The following is a 23,263-nucleotide window of genomic DNA, read 5'->3' on the forward strand; positions in this document are numbered from 1 at the left end:
CAATCTAAAGTTGTTCCTATCCATGTCACACAGCATGTCAGGCAACTGGGAGTCTTCTTCAGTTAGGAACTTTGTGATTAACTGCACTGCCATCCACAATGTCTTCATGACAGTTTTTTTTCATAGATATTTAGGTCAGAAAGGACCATTATGATCATCTAGTCTGACCTCCTGCACAATGCAGGCCACAGAATTTCACCCACCACTCCTGCAAAAAACCTCTCACCTATGTCTGTGCTATTGAAGTCCTCAAATCGTGATTTAAAGACTTCAAGGAGCAGAGAATCCTCCAGCAAGTGACCCAAGCCCCATGCTACAGAGGAAGGCGAAAAACCTCCAGGGCCTCTTCCAATCTGCCCTGGAGGAAAATTCCTTCCCGACCCCAAATATGGCGATCAACTAAACCCTGAGCATATGGGCAAGATTTATCAGCCAGATACTACAGAAAATTCTTTCCTGGGTAACTCAGATCCCACCCCATCTAATATCCCATAACAAGCCGTTGGGCCAATTTACCATGAATATTTAATTACCAAAACCATGTTATCCCATCATACCATCTCCTCCATAAACTAATCAAGTTTAATCTTAAAGCCAGATAGATCTTTTGCCCCCACAGCTTCCCTTGGAAGACTGTTCCAAAACTTCACTCCTCTGATGGTTAGAAACCTTCGTCTAATTTCTAGTCTAAATTTCCTGGTGGCCAGTTTATATCCATTTGTTCTTGTGTCCACATTGGTACTGAGCTTAAATAATTCCTCTCCCTCTCCAGTATTTATCCCTCTGATATATTTATAGAGAGCAATTATATCTCCCCTCAACCTTCTTTTAGTTAGGCTAAACAAGCCAAGCTCCTTGAGTCTCCTTTCATAAGACAAGTTTTCCATTCCTTGGATCATCCTAGTAGCCCTTCTCTGTACCTGTTCCAGTTTGAATTCATCCTTCTTAAACATGGGAGACCAGAACTGCACACAGTATTCCAGGTGAGGTCTCACCAGTGCCTTGTATAACGGTACTAAAACCTCCTTATCCCTACTGGAAATACCTCTCCTAATGCATCCCAAGACCGCATTAGCTTTTTTCACGGCCATATCACGTTGGCAGCTCATAGTCATCCTATGATCAACCAATACTCCAAGGTCCTTCTCCTCCTCCATTACTTCTAATTGATGCGGCCCCAGTTTATAACTAAAATTCTTGTTATTAATCCCTAAATGCATGACCTTACACTTCTCACTATTAAATTTCATCCTATTACTATTACTCCGTTTTACAAGGTCATCCAGATCCTCCTGTAGGATATCTCGGTCTCTCTCTAAATTGGCAATACCTCCCAGCTTTGTATCATCCGCAAACTTTATTAGCACACTCCCACTTTTTGTGCCGAGATCAGTAATAAAAAGATTAAATAAGATTGGTCCCAAAACCGATCCTTGAAGAACTCCACTGGTAACCTCCCTCCAGCCTGACAGTTCACCTTTCAGTAGGACCCATTGTAGTCTCCCCTTTAACCAATTCCTTATCCACCTTTCAATTTTCCTATTGATCCCCATCTTACCCAATTTAACTAATAATTCCCCATGTGGCACGGTATCAAACGCCTTACAGAAATCTAGGTAAATTAGATCCACTGCGTTTCCTTTGTCTAAAAAATCTGTTACTTTCTCAAAGAAGGAGATCAGGTTGGTTTGGCACGATCTATCATTTGTAAAACCATGTTGTATTTTGTCCCATTTACCATTGACTTCAATGTCGTTAACTACCTTCTCCTTCAAAATTTTTTCCAAGACCTTGCATACTACAGATGTCAAACTAACAGGCCTGTAGTTACCCAGATCACTTTTTTTGCCTTTCTTAAAAATAGGAACTATGTTAGCAATTCTCCAGTCATACGGTACAACCCCTGAGTTTACAGATTCATTAAAAATTCTTGCTAATGGGCTTGCAATTTCATGTGCCAATTCCTTTAATATTCTTGGATGAAGATTATCTGGGCCCCCCGATTTAGTCCCATTAAGCTGTTTGAGTTTCTCTTCTACCTCAGATATGGTAATATCTACCTCCATATCCTCATTCCCATTTGTGATGCTACCATTATCCCTAAGATCCTCTTTAGTCTTATTAAAGACTGAGGCAAAGTATTTGTTTAGATATTGGGCCATGCCTAGATTATCCTTGACCTCCACTCTATCCTCAGTGTTTAGCAGTCCCACTTCCTCTTTCTTTGTTTTCTTCTTATTTATATGGCTATAGAACCTTTTACTATTGGTTTTAATTCCCTTTGCAAGGTCCAACTCTACTTGACTTTTAGCCTGTTTCACTTTATCCCTACATGTTCTCACCTCAATAAGGTAGCTTTCCTTGCTGATCCCTCCCTTCTTCCACTCCCTGTATGCTTTCTGCTTTTTCTTAATCACCTCTCTGAGATGCTTGCTTATCCAGCTTGGTCTACAACTCCTGCCTATGAATTTTTTCCCCTTTCTTGGGATGCAGGCTTCCGATAGCTTCTGCAGCTCTGATTTAAAATAATCCGAGGCCTCCTCTTCCTTTAGATCCATAAATTCTTGAGTCCAATCCACTTCCCTAACTAATTTCCTTAATTTTTGAAAGTCAGCCCTTTTGAAGTCAAAAACCCTAGTTGCAGATTTATTTTTGTTAATCCTTCCGTTCAGTTTGAACTGAATTAGCTCATGATCACTTGAGCCAAGATTATCCCCTACAACCATTTCTTCTATGAGGTCCTCACTACTCACCAAAAGCAAATCTAAAATGGCATCCCCTCTAGTCGGTTCAGCAACGACTTGATGCAGGAATCCATCAGCTATCGCATCTAGGAAAATCTGAGCCCTATTATTATTACTAGCACTCGTCCTCCAGTCTATATCTGGGAAGTTAAAGTCTCCCATGATCACACAGTTTCCATTAGTATTTACTTTATTAAAAACATTAAAAAGGACTCTATCAATATCCAAATTAGATCCCGGCAGTCTATAGCACATCCCAAGCACTATCCCAGGGGAGGCTCTAATAGTTTTCTTCCCCAATGTAATTTTTGCCCAGACGGACCCCGTCTTATCCATTTCATCGCTTCTTATTTCTTTACATTCTACCTCATCATTGATATACAATGCTACTCCACCACCTTTACCTTTATTTCTGTCTTTCCTAAACAGCACATACCCTTCAATACCCATACTCCAGTCATGACTACTATTCCACCATGTTTCTGTTATCCCTATAATATCTGGTTTCGCTTCCTGCACCAGTAGCTCTAGTTCCTCCATTTTGTTACCTAGGCTCCTCACATTGGTGTACAAACATCTTAATTTTTGCTGTTTGGCCTCGCTCACATTCTGTACCCTATTAGGCACGGTCATTCTACAGCCAATATAACCTATTAGACTGGTATCCACACTGCCCTTCCTCCTACCCACGGCTGTATCCTCTACTTTGTTTTCTTTCCTCTCAATGCTAAAATCCGGCGTGGAGATTACCTGGACATCTCCCAACCATCTCCCCCAAATTCCTAGTTTAAAGCTCTCTTAATCAGTTGTGCCAGCCTCCATCCTAGAAGTCTATTTCCTTCCCTACTCAGATGAAGTCCATCCCAAGAGAACTGTCCTCTGTCCATGAATGCCTCCCAGTGGCCATACATCCCAAAGCCCTCCTTATAGCACCACTGCCTAAGCCATCTGTTGATACTCATAATCTTGTCACACCTTTGTTGCCCTTCTCTAGTTATCAGCGCATAGGAGAGCAGTGCAGAATCCATCCCTTCTCACAAAGATGCTGGGGTGCACAGCAAACAAGGACCATTGAAAAATGTCATGCAAGAAAGCCAGAAGCCCATGGAATGCTGGGACAGAAAGCAATGCATCATAGTACATTGAGCCCAGTCCAAAGATGCGCAGCGATCCGCTCTGCCTTCCTACAACACCTAGACGCAGAAGGCGTTGAGTTGGACTGTGGGATAGGTACCCACAGTGCATTGCTCACACGGTCAGTAATAGTGCTCCAACTGTGGACGCACTCTGCTGACAGAGGGAGTGAGTGTGAACATGACATGCCAATTATTATTATAGCAATTTTTGAGTGTCAACATCTGTAGTGTAAACAAGGCCTAAATCAGGCAGTTAGGTAGCTAAGTATATAGCTAGTCCTGTCTCAGGATGCCTAGGCTTTGTGTAAAACCTAGGCTGGAGTCTCTGATAACAATCTTTTTCTTGGTTGTTCCATAAGCATGGTCTAAAGGAAATGTTCACTGGAACTTACAACTACCATCAAGGGTGTCAATTAGTATCAACTGGAGCAGTTGTTTTTGTGATCAGGTCAATCATTGCTCAGTAGAAACTGGACTGAGACATATCAAACTCACTTCAAGGCCACGAAGGAGCTGTCAGGTAGTAAAGACTTACATACGCTGCCCCTCATTAACTATATTTTACAGCATGGTGTCTGAAGATTGACAATTTAGAAAAAATAACTTTTAGATGAAGTGCCTACTGTAGGGGTAACACAATAAACAACTTTGAAAGCAACTTACTACAAATATTAATCATACGGAATGTAAATAACCACAATGTATAATGAAGTCCTCCTCCTCCTAAGCAGATATTTGCATATGAATGTACCTTAATATCCTGGATGAAATCCAGGCTACATTAACTTTAATAGGGTCAAGATTTCATCCCATGGTGCCTTTACTAGAAGAGGGAAAAAAGGCTCTAAAAACTGGAGGTTCTGCTTAAGCTTCTTTTGCGGGGGAAGAATGCTGGGGGAACAGAGGGCACAGCTGGAAGCGATAAAACACTGAAACCAACAAAAACCTAACGTGCTAGCATTATATATCCTAGAACAGCCAGCCACAGGCATGAGCACACTGCCCCTGTTCATGAAAGGTGCTCTATTATAATGCTAACCCTTTCTCAGAGTGGTCATTGCTGCACATGCTACTGCCAAAGAGAACAGAAACACCGTCAAGTAGAAGAGGAATGCCAATATTCAGTAAAACAACATACAGGAAAAATTCCCACAATCTGACATAAATCTGGAGGTTAACAAAGGGGGTTTTAAAGGGTCAGTTTTAATTATTGATTAAGTGTCTGCAGTGATCTTGGCACTGTACAAGACACACAAATGGAGGCATTTGGATATCCAGATGATAGGGTTAGCTTGAAAATTAAAAAGAAAAATTTTAACTGAGGATACCTTATGCCAAAAATTCCCAGGGTTGGTGCCTGAAGTTTGAAAATCTCCCCTTAGAATGTCTAAGGAACAAATGGCAATTAGGGCCCGCTCTCCCATTGACAGTAATTGGGAGTTAGCTACTTAGTTGCCATTTGTGCCTTCGAAAATCTCTGTAAACATATATTTAGGCATCTAAGTAAAAGTTGCTTGGTTTTCAGGGGAGTAAAGGTGCTGGGTATACTCAGCTGTCTCTCTTGGTTACAGCACATCACTGGGAAGGCTCCTGTGCTCTATTCCTGGCTTTACCAGTAGATCATTACATGTCACCAGCAAGTCAAGCCACTTGTCATGTCTTTGCCTCAGTTTAACATGTCACATTGGTTTAAAAAGAGGTGCAATGAGGTTTATAAACCACATTGCGCTCCTGAGATAGAAAGTAATATTGAAGAACAAAGTATTGTTATTTAACAATTCAATTATCTTGCTTTCAGATTAGTAGTGTTTCAAGGAAAACAAAATGTGAACAAATGAGAATCAGAGTACATGGCGTTGGCTAAAATCATCCAATTTGAGTGCCTACAGTTAGCGACCTAACTACATATTTAGGCACCTCAATAGGTGGCCTAATTTTCATAGGTGCTGAATACCCATTGAAGTCAATGGGAGCTGCAGGTGCTGCCAGGGATCTTTGAAAATCAAGCCACTTATTTAGGTGACTAACTTTAGGCACCCAAGTTTGAAAACTTGGCGATTGATTAAAATAGATGGTAAAATACAGAGAATTTATTTTTAAGTGATTGAAACAAATCACTGGCAATCTATATAGATACGCATCCTCTGGGTAGCCTCTGACAGTGGGTCTCCCCTGGCATCCAGAATTCAACTTGAAGTGTGGCTAAACTCATGTTTAATTGTTAGTCGCCAGTCATAAAAGTGAGGCCCCAGGAGTGTAAATGGTTTATTTTCTGAAATATAAAGCTAATTTTGCCTATTTTAAAGACCAGGTTGACTCCCCCCTTTCTGTTTTTTTTTTCATAAGAAAGCTTTTCCCCATATCTAGGTACCTTCAACTTCATCATGACAAAGGGCAGAGCCAGTAGCTGCTTCTATTTGCAGCAGGCCTAAGCAGAGCAGGAATGGGGACACAGATGCATCTGAGCCTCCCACCCTCAAACTTTGCTTCTAGGCTTTTGTTGTTTCCTAATGAGCATAACAAAAACCTTGATGGTTTCATTATTTCCTTTTCACTTGTTAGAACAGTTTTCATTCACAGACTGAAATTACAGCTTAATATTTCTAGAAAAAAAAAACTTCCAAATTATAGAATCATAGAATATTAGGGTTGGAAGAGACCTCAGGAGGTCATCTAGTTCAATCCCCTGCTCAAAGCAGGACCAACACCAACTAAATCATCCCAGCCAGGGCTTTGTCAAGCTGGGCCTTAAAAACCTCTACGGATGGAGATTCCACCACCTCACTAGGTAACCCATTCCAGTGGTCCACCACCCTCCTAGTGAAATAGTGTTTCCTAAAATCCAACCTAGACCTCCCCCACTGCAACTTAAGACCATTGCTTCTTGTTCTGCCATCTGCCACCACTGAGAACAGCCAAGCTTCATCCTCTTTGGAACTCCCCTTCAGGTTCCAAAGAGGAACATATTTATGTATGTTTCACCCAGACATAGGCACTGTTGTTCCCTGTTGGTAGTGTATGGGCATTTCAAAGCTCTCCCTGGAGCTTAGCCTGAGGGGATGCCCGTCCTTCCAAACTATTAGCCTAATGATCCATACTCCATGCGGGGAGGGGGGAGGATAAGAGGAGGGTGTCTCTGACTACTAATTAGCTACTACAACAATTTAGCAACTTGGTGGCCTGGGTAGTACTGAGAGGAGTTGGGACATGGGGCGGTGAGCAGGCCCCATGGCAGGATCAGGCTGAGGTGAACTGGACTGGTACAGGGAGTGGGGAGCCATTCCAGGGTCTGGCTGAACTGAGGTGAGTGGTTGTGGGTGACCCATAGCAGAGTGATGCTTTAGCAAGGGACAGGCCAGGACAAATTGAAAGAGTGGGGCAGTCATGGCATGGTTAGACTGAGGGAAGGGCTGTGGGGAGCTGGGAGAGGATCTCCATAAGGGGCTCTGGGGGGCAGGCACAGAGACTAGGTAGTCATGCAGGGAAAGGGAGATGAGGGCTGGCATAGTGAGTGGAGAGAATAGCAGGGTCAAGCTGAGGTGAGATGAAGCGGGGGGAGGCACGGGGGGGAAAGCCCGGTAGGATCAGACTCTTGGAAGGGCTGGCACAGGCATGTCTGGGGGAACCAGAGGCTGGGGCACAGAGCCGAAGGGGCTGACAGAGTAAAGAGGAGCCTCAGCCCGGGCAGGTTGAAGTGAGGAGAGGGGCTGGCCCAGGAAACGGGGCGTCGCGGCGGTCGGGCGGGGCTGGCACCGCAGGGCGAGGGAGGGGGCGAGGACAGACGAGACCCAGCAGCTCCCTGCTCGCCCAGCGGGTGGTTGCTGGGGCGGGAATCCCCGGCTCGCTCCTTCCGGGTGCAGGCGCCGCCTCCGCCCCGTTCCCGGAGCCTGAGGCGCGGGGGAGGTTCAAAGCGCTCGCGGGGCCGCTCGCAGGGGTGTCTGCTCCCCGCGATGTCGGTCTCGCCCTTGGCCCCGCTGGGGTCGCTGCCCATTAACCTGCTCAGGGAGCCGCTGCTCCGGCGGCTCAGTGGCGTGCTGGACCGCGCAGCTCCGGGCAGGGGCTGGAGAGACTTGGCGCAGAGAGCCGGGAGCCACGGCAGGGTGAAGCTCAGGTGAGCGCAGCCCCCGGGGGGCGCCGAGGCAACGGCAGGCGGGGGGCAGGAGCGGTGGGGTGCCTGGCGCGCAGGAGCCCGGGCGAGTCGGGACAGAGGGTCTGGCGCCGGGCGGGGGAGAGGCACTGGGGCAGGCTCAGGTGAAACGAGCAGCCGGCGGGAGCCTGGCACAGGGCGCAAGTGAGGGTGGCTGGGGGTCCTGGCACAGGGAGGGGAGAGCCCTGGGAGGCAGGTGAGGGTGCGGCTGGGGGTCTGGCACAGGGAGGGGAGAGCCCTGGGGGGGCAGGTGAGGGTGCGGCTGGGGGTCCTGGCACAGGGAGGGGAGAGCCCTGGGGAAGGGGCAGGTGAGGGTGCGGCTGGGGGTCCTGGCACAGGGAGAGGAGAGCCCTGGGGAAGGGGCTGGTGAGGGTGCGGCTGGGGGTCCTGGCACAGGGAGAGGAGAGCCCTGGGGGGGGCAGGTGAGGGTGTGGCTGGGGGTCCTGGCAAAGGGAGGGGAGAGCCCTGGGGAAGGGGCAGGTGAGGGTGCGGCTGGGGAGCCTGGCACAGGGAGGGGAGAGCCCTGGGGAAGGGGCAGGTGAGGGTGCGGCTGGGGAGCCTGGCACAGGGAGGGGAGAGCCCTGGGGAAGGGGCAGGTGAGGGTGCGGCTGGGGAGCCTGGCACAGGGAGGGGAGAGCCCTGGGGAAGGGACAGGTGAGGGTGCGGCTGGGGAGCCTGGCACAGGGAGAGGAGAGCCCTGGGGAAGGGGCAGGTGAGGGTGCGGCTGGGGAGCCTGGCACAGGGAGAGGAGAGCCCTGGGGAAGGGGCAGGTGAGGGTGCGGCTGGGGAGCCTGGCACAGGGAGAGGAGAGCCCTGGCGGGGCAGGTGAGGGTGCGGCTGGGGAGCCTGGCACAGGGAGAGGAGAGCCCTGGGGGGGCAGGTGAGGGTGCGGCTGGGGAGCCTGGCACAGGGAGGGGAGAGCCCTGGGGTGGCAGGTGAGGGTGTGGCTGGGGGTCCTGGCACAGGGAGGGGAGAGCCCTGGGGGAGGGGCAAGTGAGGGTGCGGCTGAGGAGCCTGGCACAGGGAGGGGAGAGCCCTGGGGAAGGGGCAGGTGAGGGTGCGGCTGGGGGTCCTGGCACAGGGAGAGGAGAGCCCTGGGGGAGGGGCAGGTGAGGGTGCGGCTGGGGAGCCTGGCACAGGGAGAGGAGAGCCCTGGGGGAGGGGCAGGTGAGGGTGCGGCTGGGGAGCCTGGCACAGGGAGAGGAGAGCCCTGGGGGGGCAGGTGAGGGTGCGAGTGGGGAGCCTGGCACAGGGAGAAGAGAGCCCTGGGGGGGCAGGTGAGGGTGTGGCTGGGGGTCCTGGCACAGGGAATAGAGAACCCTGGGGGTTCAGGTGAGGGTGTGGTTGGGGGTCCTGACACAGGCAGTGGGAGAGCCCTGCAGGGGCAGGTGAGGGTGTGGATGGGGGCCCTAGCACAAACAGTGGGAGAGTTGCTGCTGGGGCAATGTCACCTCAGGGAAGAGACTTTGGAACATGTAGCGAGGAAGCCACAGCATGCTCTGGTGAATGCTTGGGCAAGGAGTGCCTGGCATGCACACTTGGGGTGCTTCAGCAGTGACAGGTGCAGATTCTCAGTAGGTTCCTAGCTGAGTGCAGGGGTGGGTAGCTACTACAGGGAACAACTTAAGGATCCATGCAAGGCTTGACACAGAGACATAAGCCACTTGGGGCAAGCGGACCACGTGAGTGACAGATTTGGTGTATGCAACGTGTGGTGATGATCTGTTGTGATGAGATGCACTGTCTTATTGGTTTCATTCTTGTGGCTAAAATGCCCACTGTTCTTATTCTGTAAGGTAGGTGAATTATTCTTTTGGCTGGCACCCTTTGTAGTTTGGTGAAGAAGTTTAGTGATGTAACTGCTGTGCAGACTAAGTAATCCTACAGTTTTAAGAGGCATATCCCATGTTCTTACAGAGCAAACAGGAAGACAAACATGAAAATTGTTGCAAGGGAGAAAATATACTGGTACAAATTGGTCTGCTTTGTAGTCTTCCTGCCAGGATGTCTTCACACTTGTCTGCTGCTGAAGTTTATTGGATCTTGGGTTATGTTAGTGTCCCTTTTTCTCAAGAGTCTAAAAACCCTTTCCCATCACCACCTTATCAATTAATCTGTAGCAAGTACATGGTAATTAAATAAAGGGGTTCTAAACAAATGTTTCTTGTGGTGACATATGACTTCATATATTTCCATAACTTTGATCCTCTCCTAATTCTTCACATTTTGAGACTATCCAGAAAAGGTTATTAGAAGTGGCTGTGAACGCTTAAGACTGAAGTTTTAATGCATGGATCTCTACGTCTGCAATTACAGATTGACAATGAAGTGTAAATACATTCATAGACTTTAAGGTCAGAAGGGACCATCTAGTCTGACCTCCTGCACATTGCAGGCCACAGAAGGCCCCTAACCTCTGGTTGAGTTACCGAAGTCCTCAAATCATGGTTTAAAGACTTAAAGTTACAGAGAATTCACCATTTGCACTAGTTTAAACTTGTAAGTAACCCATGCTGCAGAGGAAGGTGAAATCACAGAATATCAGGGTTGGAAGGGACCTCAGGAGATCATCTAGTCCAACCCCCTGCTCAAAGCAGGACCAATCCCCATTTTTTGCTCCAGATCAACTAAACGGCACCCTCAAGGATTGAACTCACAACCCTGGGTTTAGCAGGCCAATGCTCAAACCACAACTATCCCACCCCAGGGTCTCAGCCAATCTGACCCAAATGTAGTGATCAGTTAGACCTTGAGCATGTGGGCAAGACCCACTAGGCAAATGTCTAATATTTAATCTTTCTTAAACTATAGCAGTACATCAGTGATGAAAGCATCATATCTGAAATAGTGTCTTCCTGGAACCACAGTTTAAATCCTGCCATTGGTGACTCATTGTTTATTGCTTCTGAAGTCGGCACACCGTAAATGGAAAGGTTTTTGCACAGGTATTTGGTTTTTCAGAGGAGATCATGAAAAGTGAAGTCCTGCCTACAAGTGGAGGAGTCTGCCCACTGTATTGGCTAGAATTGTTCCACACACAAATACTCTTTGTGTGGCATGCAGTTCACCTTCATTCCAGGCAGCTTAATTAAAGTGGCTGTGTATGATTTGTATACAGTTGTCATGTATTTTGAAATCCTCTTGAGTTGAGATGCTGCATATGTGTAAGATACTTTAAATACTTCCAGGAAACAATAAAATATAGAACTGGGAACATACCTCACATTAGTGGAATAATCTCTGCTAGATTCATATATGAAAATCCACTGCTTAATGGGAGTCAGAAGTGTACAACAGGAAGATCTTGTATTTGTAGTAATGAACCAGATTCCTGTCAGTAATTTCCCCTGCAAAAATGAATATTTACTTTCACATATTCAGTTTTATCAATATTTCCGTACAAGGCAATCTCATCGGGGCAAAATTAGGTATGAGTATTGCACAGAGATCAGGTTTCTCTTTCTCGATTTTTAAATTGATCAGCTGGCATACACACAAATGCACTTAACATATTTCTTTTATTTTAATTTTTGCAGTTCTCTGGAGTTGGAACAATGTTCTCTCAAAGTACTGGAGCCAGACGGAAGCCCCAGTTGGAGTCTCCTGAGACTAATGGGTGAAAGGGGTTGCACTGTGGTGGAACTGATGGAATTCTTACAGGCCCTGGAACACACAGAGGCTCTTCAGTGTCTCAGTCCTCCAGGTTAATTTTCGTTCTTAAATTCACCATTTATATGCATTATGCTGGAAACTCACTGGGGGAAGGGTCCTGTAGTGGGTAGAAGAATTTATAGGTAAAAGCTAGCAATACTACACTTCCAATTTGGAAACTGAAAAAACTTCCATAATCAATGTCGTTTTTTTTTATTTATACAGAAGTATTGAGGTGTGTGGTGTGTTGTTTTTTTATTTATTTTATTTTATTTTTTTAAGAATCCAGAATAGATGAACTGTTAGGAACAGATGGGCAGAACAGAAGAGTCTGTTATGAAGACAATAGGTATATTTGGGAGGGAAGGTAGATGGTTTGCTTGCTTAATTATTTAAAAAGTAAGGTTTTTGTTTGTTTTGTTTTTCCTACTGTAAGCCCTGCAGCCAGGACCACACAGGAGTCTGGAAAAGTGGATTCTTTTCTGTCTTATGAATCAACAGAACTGTCATTGGTCTACGCTTAAAATTTGGATTGACCTAACTGGATTGCTCAGTAGTGTGAAAAATTCACACTCCTGAGTGCCTTAGTTAAGCCGACGTAACCCCACCATTGTGGACCTGGCTAGGTCAATGGAAAAATTCTTCAGTCAACCAAACTGCTGCTTGGGAAGGTGGATTACCCATATCAATGGAAAAACTTTTTTGTCGATGTAGGAAACGTCTATGCTATAGTGGCATAGTGCCCATACAGGCCTGCTGACAGTGGGGGAGCAAAGGGGGCAATTCCCCACAGACCCAGGCAATTTAAAAAGGCCCAGGGGCCCCCAGCTGCTGCTGCGGTAGCGGCAGCTGGGAGCCCTGGGCCCTTTTAAATTGCCAGAGTGGGCCTCAGGCAGAGGTGAAAGTAAGCCGGAAGGCCCGGTACGGTGTATCAGCAAGAGCCGGTGCGCCATACCGGGACCGGCTTTCCCAGATGGCAATTTAAAGCCCTGGGGTAGCAGTGGCGGGGCTCTGGCAAGGATTTAAAGAGTCCCAGGGCTCCAGCCCACGCTACCGCCTTGGGGCCCTTTAAATCCCTGCCTGAGCCCTGCTGCCCGAGCCCTGGGGTAGTGATGGCGGGACTCTGGCGGGGATTTAAAGGGCCGAGGCAATAGCGGCGGCTGGAGCCCCGAGCCCTTTAAATCCCTGACGGAGCCCAGCCGCCGCTACCCCAGGCTCGGGCAGCAGAGCTCAGGCAGGGATTTAAAGGGCTCGGGGCTCCGGCAGCCACTACCACAGCGGAGACCCAGGCCCTTTAAAGCTCTGCCAGAGTCCAGAGCCCCGGGAAAGCAGTGACAGCCAGGAGTCCCCAGAGCTCCTCGGTGACTTAAAGGGCCCGGGGCTCCATTGCCATAGCAGCAGCTGGAGCCCTGGGCCCTTTAAATCGCCCCCGACCCCCAGGGCTCCCAGCTGCCTCTGCAGCTGGTAGCTTGGGGGTGATTTAAAGGGCCTAGGGATTCAAAGCCGTGCCTCTTCCGGTTGAGAGCACGCCCCCTGCTCAGGACTCCGGCATACCGTTATGTCCTTTAACTTACTTTCACCCCTGGCCAGAGGGCTCCTAGGCGCTCCTGACCACACTGGGCCCTGCGCTTTGGGGGGTCCTGTGGGCTGGCATGATTGGCCAGCTCAGTCAGTCCCGGAAGTGACAGGCGGTCCCAGAAGTGATGGATTCCTCACTTCTGCCCTGGCCCTGGGGCCCAGAATTGCTATCGGCGGGCCTGTGCCCATAGTGTAGGCATGGCCTAAGACTCCTCTCAACCTAGCTATTGCCTTTCGGAGAGGTGGATTAACTGCACTGATGGAAAAACCCCTTCCGTTGATGTAGGAAGCATCTAAACTACGGCACTACAGCAGCATGGCTGCCATGCGGTAGCTGTGCTGCTGAAGTGTAGACATAACCTGAGCAAACTTATTACTGAGGTCGGAGCACTCATTGTTTGCAGCTGTCCTTTATTACATGAAACAAGGCTAACAAAATGGGGTGCTGATCCTTAATTTGGATTTCTAGATGCTATGCAAATTATACATTTCAACAGAATTCCTGTGTGTTAAAATAGTAAATCTATGAGAGAGACCACAACTGAGCAGTCATCTTGCTGAATCTAGTCCTACTGCGTTTTGATGCTATCTGGTTTTGAATTCTAGATAGTAATTAATGAGATTTCACAAACAGAAAAAGTTAATGTTATGTACAAGAGCAACAGTCAGAATCATAGGTGAGTTTTGTACTCCTTGTCCCTAATTTTTGAGAATAAATGTGTTTTCATTACTACCTATAATGTATTCCAAAAACACCAGGCCAAATTCTGTTTTGTTATATAAATTGGCCCCCTAACATTAGTTTTTATAGTTTGAGGCCTTAAATCTGGGAAGAATTCATATAGGAATTGTTGTTTTAGGAGAAATTAATCTAGATAATTAGTTATCCTGTTCTGTTTCTTAAATCAGCTATGTGGGAATAGCTGTGTGGTGTTTTAGACTCACTGTGCCTACTTTTTACAGTTGAATTATTGCTTTCGCCAAGATCGGTATTAGAACTGCAATGTGTTGCTTTGTGTAAAAGGAGGGTAATGTGAAGAATTCAAAGGTATAATGAACTTTTGTGACCGTCTAAATGAAAGTGTATCTGCGTGAACATATTAAGGCCAGGTCTACACTCAAGACTTTTGCAAGTATAGCAGTGTCAGGTATGGAAGTGATTTGGGGAGATGGGGCAACATTTCTATACTGAGAAAATCCCTAGTGTAAGTGGAGAAATGTGGGCTCGACAGAAATACCATTAAGTGAGTACATAATTGGTTAAACAACCACAGACAAAGAATAACTATTAATGGAATGATGTCAGATTGGAGGGAGGTCTCAAGTGGGGTTCCACAGGGATCTATTTTGGGCCCAGTGTTGTTTAACACCTTTATTAATTACCTGGATGGAGGTATAGAGAGCATACTGATCAAGTTTGCAGATGACACAAAGCTGGGGGGCGATTTGCCAATACTTTGGACAATAGAGCTAAAATTCAGAGGGATCTTAATAAATTGCAGAACTGGGCTATAGATGACAAAATGAAATCCAACAAAGACAAATGTAAGGTGCTATACTTAGGGAAGAAAAACCAAATGCACAAATACAGAATGGGGGAAAACTTGGGAGCAGAACTGTTGAGAAGGATCTGGGAGTTGTGGTGGATCACAACCTCAACATCAGTCAGCAACATAATGCTATTGCAAAAAAAGCAAATGCAATTTTAGGTTGCATTAACAGACGCATAGCATGGGAGGTGATAGTACAGCCCTACTCTGCACTGATTAGGCCTCAGCTGGAGTACGGTGTCCAATGTTGGTCACCAGTGTATAGAAAGGATTTAGAGAAACTGGAAAGGATCCAGGGGCCGGCGACAAAGATGATTAAAGGGATGAAATGCAAGCCATATAAGCAAAGGAGGAGATTAAGGGGGATATGATAGTGGTCTTCAGATACTTGAAAGGCTGCCATAAAAAAGATGGAGAAAAGTTGTTCTCTTTTGCCACAGAGAGCAGGACAAGAAGTAATGGGTTCAAACTACAGCATAGCAGATTTAGATAAAATCTCAGGAAAAACTTCCTAAGTGTAAGAACAGTAGGACAATGGAACAGACTGCCTCGGGAGGTTGTGGAAGCTTCTTCACTGGAGGTTTTCAAAAAGATGTCTTGGATGGTGTAGGTGCAATAAATCCTGCATCTTGGCAAGGGGCTGACTAGATGACTCTTGCAGCCCCTTCTAACCCTATGATTCTAAAGTGTAGTTATAGCAACATAAAGTGCTTTTGCCACTATAGCTATAGCAGCAAATGTAGACCTGGTCTTAGTGAAGTGTAAAGTAATGAAAAGGTGAAAACATGGGGGGTTTTGCTTTTGTTTTGGGTGCACAAGGAAGGAAGGAGTAGAAATCTCATCCCCTTGGTTATGATTGTGGGAACATAAACAATCTGGTCATGCTCAGCAATAACAGTACCTGGAGAAGTTGCAGAGTACCAGCCGTGTTAGTCTGTATCCACAAAAAGAAAAGGAGTACTTGTGGCACCTTAGAGACTAACCAATTTATTTGAGCATAAGCTTTCGTGAGCTACAGCTCACTTCATGCATCCGATAAAGTGAGCTGTAGCTCACGAAAGCTTATGCTCAAATAAATTGGTTAGTCTCTAAGGTGCCACAAGTACTCCTTTTTCTTTTTGCAGTACCTAGAGAAACAGTTCATTGTGTGTGTAAGGAATGAGAGTGCCTGCCTGAGGAGGAGGATGATAAAGAAAATAAGATGGTCCATACATTCCTTTCTCTAGATTACTTGCTGTAGGTCATAAAATGTGCAGTCATGTGCAGACAAGAATTGAAATCTTAATGTGCTCTATCTTGTTAGGGATATGCACTTAAGATAACAATCAGGCAATTTAGTAAGCTATTTGCTTGTTGGAATTAGACCTTCCTATGGTCTAGGACCAGTACTTCCTTTGATATTGTGCCTCCTTTGAGCAGGACGCAAAGAAGCTGGGTCTGTTTGTAATGTCCAGGAGATCTCTTTGGGATCTAATTAGACTTGAGGTACATTTGCAGTGCAATAAAAGACCCACAGCATGGCTGTGGCTGGCCTTGGTCAGCTGTCTCAGGCTGCAGGGCTAAAAATTGCAGTGTTGTAAATGTTTAGGCTTGGGTTGGAGCCTGGGCTCTGAAACCCCATGAAGGGGGGCAGGTCTCAGAGCCTGGGTTCCAGCTTGAGCCCAAACATCTGCATTGTATATTTTAGCCCCACAGCCTGGCCTCTGAGCCTTAGTGCCACAGGTTTTTTATTGCTGCGTAGATATTCTAAAAGCGTTCCTGGGAAGATAACTTCATTGATAGAAGAGCTTTATAATGGAACAGAAAGCTGCATTTGAATCAGTTGGGTTTCCTATCCCCATGGGAGCGTGGCAAGGCTTTGTTTTGTCATCATCACTGTTCAATATTAGTGTTGATCAATTGATGGATAAGTTTTGAGGAGGCAGTTTGCTTTGAGATCTTGAATACACCAATGACCTTGTCTTGTTGACTAAGTTTGGTAAATTGCCGCAGTTTACGGCCAGTCTGGTCAGGCAAGAAGCAGCATGCATTGGTTTGGTTATTAATCCAGATAAAACTAAGTACCTGGCCATTATCAGGCAGTCTCCTCCATATTACAACCAGCTCAATATTAACCTTTCTGGACAGAACATCGCGCAGGTGGCAGCTGTCAGATATTTGGGCGCAGTGTCATAGATAGTGCTGGAGGATGCTTGAAAGATATAGATGCTTGTATAGCAGCAGCTGCTGCTGTGTTTCAGGCCCTTCAGTGGCCTCTGAGACGTTGTGACGTCAAGCTTGCTGCAAAGCTTTGGGTCTGTAGAACCACAGTTACACCAACTCTGTTTTATGGCAGTGAAATATGGGTGATGAGGAAAGCTGGAAGAACATCTGATAGATGTTTTTGATTTATGTCTTTGTCCACTGCTTTATATTGAGTGGCAGGACAAGATTAGAAATGGGGATGTTCCAAGCCAAAGCTAGCAACCACGTCTGTCAGCACTGATTTGGTTTCAGTGGCTTTCTTGGTAGGGACATGTTATTTAAATGGAAGATCAACAAATTCCAAAGTGTGTGTGTTCCAAGGAATGCTGCTACGCAGGTGATGATCGTAGGTGTCAAAAGCTTAGTTGGCATGACAAGATTGCCAGTGGTGGACATGAACTGAATATACAACCACACCACTTTAAATGCTTTGCCAGAGATTAATTTGGGTGCTGCTCAGTTTGCAAGGGTACCATGTCCCTTTGGGATTTCCCCTGATGATGACTGAGATCCTTTTTTGTAGTGGACAAGATCAAGAGGCTATTCCTAGTATTGGGACTAATAAGCAATAAAGAAAAGTTGTCTTATCCTGTCCCAAAAGATGTCAGATATGGACAACTTGATAAATGACTAAGGGGGACTCTTTGGATAGGGTGACAACTGTTCATCAGCTTCCTTTATCACATAAAACCTTAATACAATTTATTTTAACAAAGCCATCATTAGTCTTTTGCAGCCATGTCATCTAGGTGATTCTGATATACTGTTCTCAGCCAGTCCTGCATTCGTCTCAGACAGGGTATGTCTTCACTAAAGTGAGAACTCAAGTTACGTACGTTAGAGTTACAGCTCTCGAGTTAACCTAGCTCAAGTGAGAGTGGCTGCTCTGCAAAATAACACTTGAGTTGCTGTGTCCTCAATAGCACTGCACTTACTTGTGGGTGGCACTAAGACTTCTGGGGACATATCCAATGGGTCTCAGCGCTGCAGTAATCTGAGCTGCACTATGAATTGTTCTGCAGTGTAATGTGTGAGAACATGTCTGTTCTTTCTGGGCCCGCAGGGGGAATCGTGGGAAGTCACAGGAGGACTAATGGCACTCAAGTGCTGCTAGCAAGTATCCACTCTTCAGAGTGGTCATGTGAGCAGCTCAGGAGCTGTGCTCACTTGAGCTTTCACCTGTCTCTCTTCTTGGGCCAGCCAAATCAGGTTAAACTCACCACCACATTCAGACCATTGGTTCTCAACTAGGGGTACACAGAGGCCTTCCAGGGGGTACATCAACTCATTTAGATATTTGCCTAGCTTTACAAAAGGCTACATAAAAAGTACTAGCAAAGTCAATACAAACTAAAATTTCATAGAGACCAAATGAGAAAGTAAGCAATTTTTCAGTAATAGTGTGCTGGCACACTTTATATGTCTGATTTTGTAAGCAAGTAGTTTTTAAGTGAGGTGAAACTTGGGGTATGAAAGACAAATCAGACTCCTGAAAGGGGTACAGTAGTCTGGAAAGGTTGAGAATCACTGGTTCACACTACAGATCCCTTGCTGGTATGACTATGCCAGCACAGCAGTTCCGGCAGACCCCGCTAGTGGAGATGTGGCATAAGCTGGAAGGACTTCATCTGCTGACATAGCTACACCTTCGCCCCAATGACATTAGCTGTGTTGTCAGAAGCACTGTTCTGTCAGCATAGTTGCATCTACACTGGGGTTTTGCTAGTGCAGCTGGCTGAAGTGTGTGGGTTGTTGTGTTCCCCCCGTTCCTAGCCCACATCTGTGCTGGCAAAACTGTGTAGACCAGGCCTTAAAGCAGGGATGTTGGGTGTGTACACAAGTCAAAATGGGGCAACACTGGAGCTAAGTATGCAGTGAAGACAAGCTCTCAGAGGCTGGGAAGAGCAGTTACAGCTTTAGCAACCTGATCCCTATTGCATCTCATGGCTGTAAATCACATCCTATCAGTGGTGGCGTTGGACCTGAGTCAGACAGGGGACATGAAGCCAGAGTGAATGCATCCCTATGTTGGTAACTCAGTAGGACACCCAAATTGGTATGACCTTCCAGGACCCACTCAGAGCTCTGCTGATAGGCCAGCCTACGACAATATGTAGGTTGTTCTAGAGTGAGGACACTACAATCCATCAAAAAGGTGTAACCTCATCTATCTTGTTTAACTATGGGTTATTTGGCTGGCTTAGAGTGACCCTGATAATTCAGACCCCAAGGTTTTGATAAAGACCAAGCATGTGTTAAGACTGAATCTAACTAACAGCTTTTATAAATGGTAGAATTTTCCTGGGTTGGGTTATTTTGTTGTGTTTTTAAAGAAAAATAACTCCTGATAATTATCCAGGTTTTTACTCTTAGAAACTCAGATTGGCCCTGAACTTTAGGTCAAAATGTACTGGTAATACCCTCAGTTTGATCTGATGATCCAAGCAAGATTGATTGCACAAATTTACTTGAATGTTGTGTATGCTTCTTTCTTTAAAATTGGTGGCTGGGTCATTTAATGTCACAATTGAGTAGCTGTCTTTATGTTAATTATTATGGGTATTGCTAGAGACTTTTCTTTCTAAGCTTAGTTTCATCCTAAGCAAATTTTTCCTGAACGTACACGTCGTCTGAATAACGTGTTCACTATTAATGCTATAGGGTAGTATCTTTGAGAGCGATGCAGCTGTGCAATGAAGGCAATGGAGTTACACAGGTATAACTGAAGGCAGACTTTTGCTGGCAGAATGTTCTTACTGGTGGTGATGCCCAAGAAGATAGACAGGTTTATCCATCATCTTCACATGTATAGAATATTGCTGCATGTACCTCCAACAATGGCTTACCTTCCTGCTGCCTCAGTTTCCCCCCAGCTAAACTAAACAAATATGAACCTTCCCCTTTTGGGATAACAAAAATCCAAACAATACCTTCCTTCCCTGTGTCATTCATTTGTCCATTCTGTCTCCTGGAGTTGTGTGGTAAAATCAACAGACCAAATCCAAAGAAGAAATTTCTTTCCCAATCTCCCCTTGGTTTACCGGCTCCCTATCCAGGAAGGACAAGGGCTCAACTGGCAGACTGCATGCAGTCATACTGCCCAGCCTTCCGTAACCTCAGTGAGTCACACTGGTCGAAACTCAGGCAGAGGAATTTGCTGCCTCGAGTTCTTTTCCCATGGCAACTTAGGCAAGTCCGTCTGAATTTGTACAATGTTGAGGTTGAGTTTATACAGAACTGGCGCTTAGGGTCAAATCGTCTTTTTACGTGTAAACTATGTAGAAATCAGTGAAGGATGACAAACAGAAATCATGACACAGCCGTTTTAGCCACTTTTCAGGGTAAAACCACACTTTGACTTCTGCATTTCATCTTTCAGAGGAAGTTCAAGAAGCAGTAAAACCCATTTGTAATCTCTTACAAAGTAGCGTGAAAATTTTACATGGTAAAAATGTTCATTATAAGAAGAGGGTAATTGTATTATGCTAAAATATTTACTTCAAGGTGAAATTGTAAACGTTTACAGGAAAACAAACTAAATTCTGAAGAATGTTTAAACCAGTTTTCTCAGAATTTGCTAGTGTTACTGTAATATCTCCACAGAATGGGAGATGCTATCTTTCAGAGAATTTGGTTTTCTTACATATTAAAATGTTAGTGATAACTGGAGCTGATTTAAAAGAAATATTTGAAAATTTAGAACACTTCTTTTCTTTTTTTTAATGCTTGAGTTTGTTCCAGTTTTTCTGTAGAAGTATTGACTTTTTAAAAAAAATTCTTTTTCAAAATTTACATTTGAAAATTAAATGATTTACTTAAGAAATTATAAGGTTCCCATCACTGCTGTATCTTAGTGTCTCACAAACCTTTAATGTGTCTACCTTGTAATCACCTAGAGCAGAGGTCGGCAACCTTTCAGAAGTGGTGTGCTGAATCTTCATTTATTCACTTTAAGGTTTCAGGTGCCAGTAATATATTTTAACCTTTTTTAGAAGGTTCCTCTCTATAAGTCTATATATTATATAACTAAATGATTGTCATATGTAAAGTAAACAAGGTTTTCAAAATGTTTAAGAATCTTCATTTAAAATTAAATTAAAATGCTGATCTTATGCCGCCAGCCCACTCAGCCCGCTGCTGGCCTGGGGTTCTGTTCACCTAGGCTGGCACCAGGCTAAGCGGGGCCTGCAGCCAAGACCCAGGCTGGCAAGGGGCCAGCAGCCAGAACCCCAGACCGGCAGCGGGCTGAGCAGGGCTGGTGGCCGGGACCCCAGACCGGCAGTGGGCTGAGCGGCTCAGCCCGCTGCCGGTCTGGGGTTCCGTCCGCCGGGTCCTGCCAGCCAGGGTCCCGGCTGCCGGCCCCGCTCAGCCCGCTGCCGGTCTGAGATCCCGGCCCTGCCCATATAGAGTGGGTACCCACCTTCTCCCTGGTTCTAGCCCATTCTCTTCCCCTCTCTTTGCACTGAGCTGAGGGTGGGAGTGCACTGAGCACAGGGCTGGGGGTGAAGGAGCAGGCTGGGGTTTGGGGTGTAGGGTTTGGCCAGGAGCTAGAATGAGGGAGGGGGCAAAGGGTTGGGGCAGGAGGTTTGGGGGTGGAGTGCTTACCTGGGCAGCTCCCATTTGGTGCGAAGGGTGCAGGTGGGAATGTGGGGGGTAGGTGCAGGACCTCCTGTTTGGTGCGAGGGGTGGGGGTGGGAATGTGGGGGGTGCAAGAGTCAGGACATGGGGTGTGGGGGGGTATGTGTGGGGGGTGCAGGAGTCAGGGCTGGGGGCATGTGAGGGGGTGCAGGAGTCAGGGCTGGGGGCTGGGGATGTGTGAGGAGGGTGCAGGGGTCAGGGCAGAGGGCTTGGGGTGTGGGCTGGGATGTGATTCCACCCCCCTTCCCCAAGGCCCCGTCCCCACCTCTTCTCCGCCTCCTCCACGGAGGGGTGAGCTTGCTGCAGCTCCGCTTCTCCCCCTCCCTCGCAAGAACCATCAGCTGATCGGCAGCAGGGAGGGAGAGGAGGAGGGGCAGGAACCCAGCACGCTGGGGGAAGAGGCTCGGGAGGGGGGAGCTTGCCTGCCCTGCAGCAGGAGCCAGCAGGACCAAGCTTCTTCATCCTGCCCCGATTGGGGTGGGGGCAGCGGAGAAGACGAGCGAGCCGGGGCAGGCAGGATTTTTAATGGCACGCTGCTGCCTGCCGGGGTCCTGGCCTGGGTTTGGCAGCGGGCTGAGCGGGGCCGGCGGACCCGGCAGGCAGCAGCATGCCATTAAAAATCGGCTCGCATGCCGTCTTTGGCACGCGTGCCATAGGTTGCTGACCCTAGAGGATAATAGAGTTATAAGGAATAGCCAGCATAGATTTGTCAAAAACAAATCATACCAAACAAATCCAAGTTCCTTTTTTGACAAGGTTACTGGTTTACTGAATGGGAGGAAGCAGTAAATGTGATTATATCTTGATTTTTAGTAAGGCTTTTGATACAGTCCCACATAACAGTCTCATAAGGGAACTAGGAAAATGTGGTCTAGATGAAATTACTATAAAGTGGATGTGCCACTGGTTGAAAGACCATGCTTAAAGAGTAGTTATTAAGTGTTTCCTGTCAAACTAAGATCCTGCAGGGGTCCATCTGGGGTCCGGTACTATTCAGCATTTTCATTAATGGCTTGGATAATGGAGTGAAGAGTGTGCTCAGAAAATTTGCTGATGACACCAAGTTGAGAGAGGTCACAAGCTCTTTAGAGGAAAGGATTAGAATTCAAAATGACCTTGACAAATTGGAGAATTGGTCTGAAATCAACAAGATTAAATTCAATAAAGACAAGTGCAAAGTATTTAACTTAGGAAGGACAAATCAAGTGCACAGCTACAAAACGGAGAATAACTGCTAGGTGGTAGTACTGCTGAAAAGGATCTGGGGTTATAGTGGATCACAGTGTGATGCAGTTGTGAAAAGGGTAACATAGTGCTGGGGTGTATTAACAAAAGTGGTGTAAGTAAAACATTGCAGTTAATAGTCCTGCTCTACTCAGCACTGGTGAGGCCTCATCTGGAGTCCTGTGACCAATTCTGGATGCCACACTTTAGGAAAGATGTGGACAAACTGGCGAGAGTCCAGAGGAGAGCAACCAAAATGATAAAAGGGTTAGAAAACCTAACCTATGAGGAAAAGATTAAAATAATGGATATACTTAGTCTTTAGAAAACACTGAGTGGGAACCTGATACG

General features: G+C 46.3%; 1 protein-coding gene across 2 annotated transcripts in view; it reads left to right on the forward strand.

Moving 5' to 3' along the window:
* The first annotated feature begins 7,765 nt into the window (after window positions 1-7,765).
* The window catches only part of MALT1 (MALT1 paracaspase), a 75,212-nt gene continuing 59,714 nt past the window's right edge, over window positions 7,766-23,263 (forward strand). For both annotated transcript variants that reach the window (XM_074952408.1, XM_074952407.1), the window contains exons 1-2: window positions 7,766-7,991; window positions 11,564-11,730. In XM_074952408.1, the coding sequence (XP_074808509.1) occupies window positions 7,831-7,991; window positions 11,564-11,730 (328 nt within the window). In that variant the 5' untranslated portion in view covers window positions 7,766-7,830. The remainder of the gene's footprint in view (window positions 7,992-11,563; window positions 11,731-23,263) is intronic.

Source organism: Natator depressus, chromosome 5 (genome assembly GCF_965152275.1).
Source record: "Natator depressus isolate rNatDep1 chromosome 5, rNatDep2.hap1, whole genome shotgun sequence".
In the NCBI taxonomy this organism is placed as follows: Eukaryota; Metazoa; Chordata; order Testudines; family Cheloniidae; genus Natator; species Natator depressus.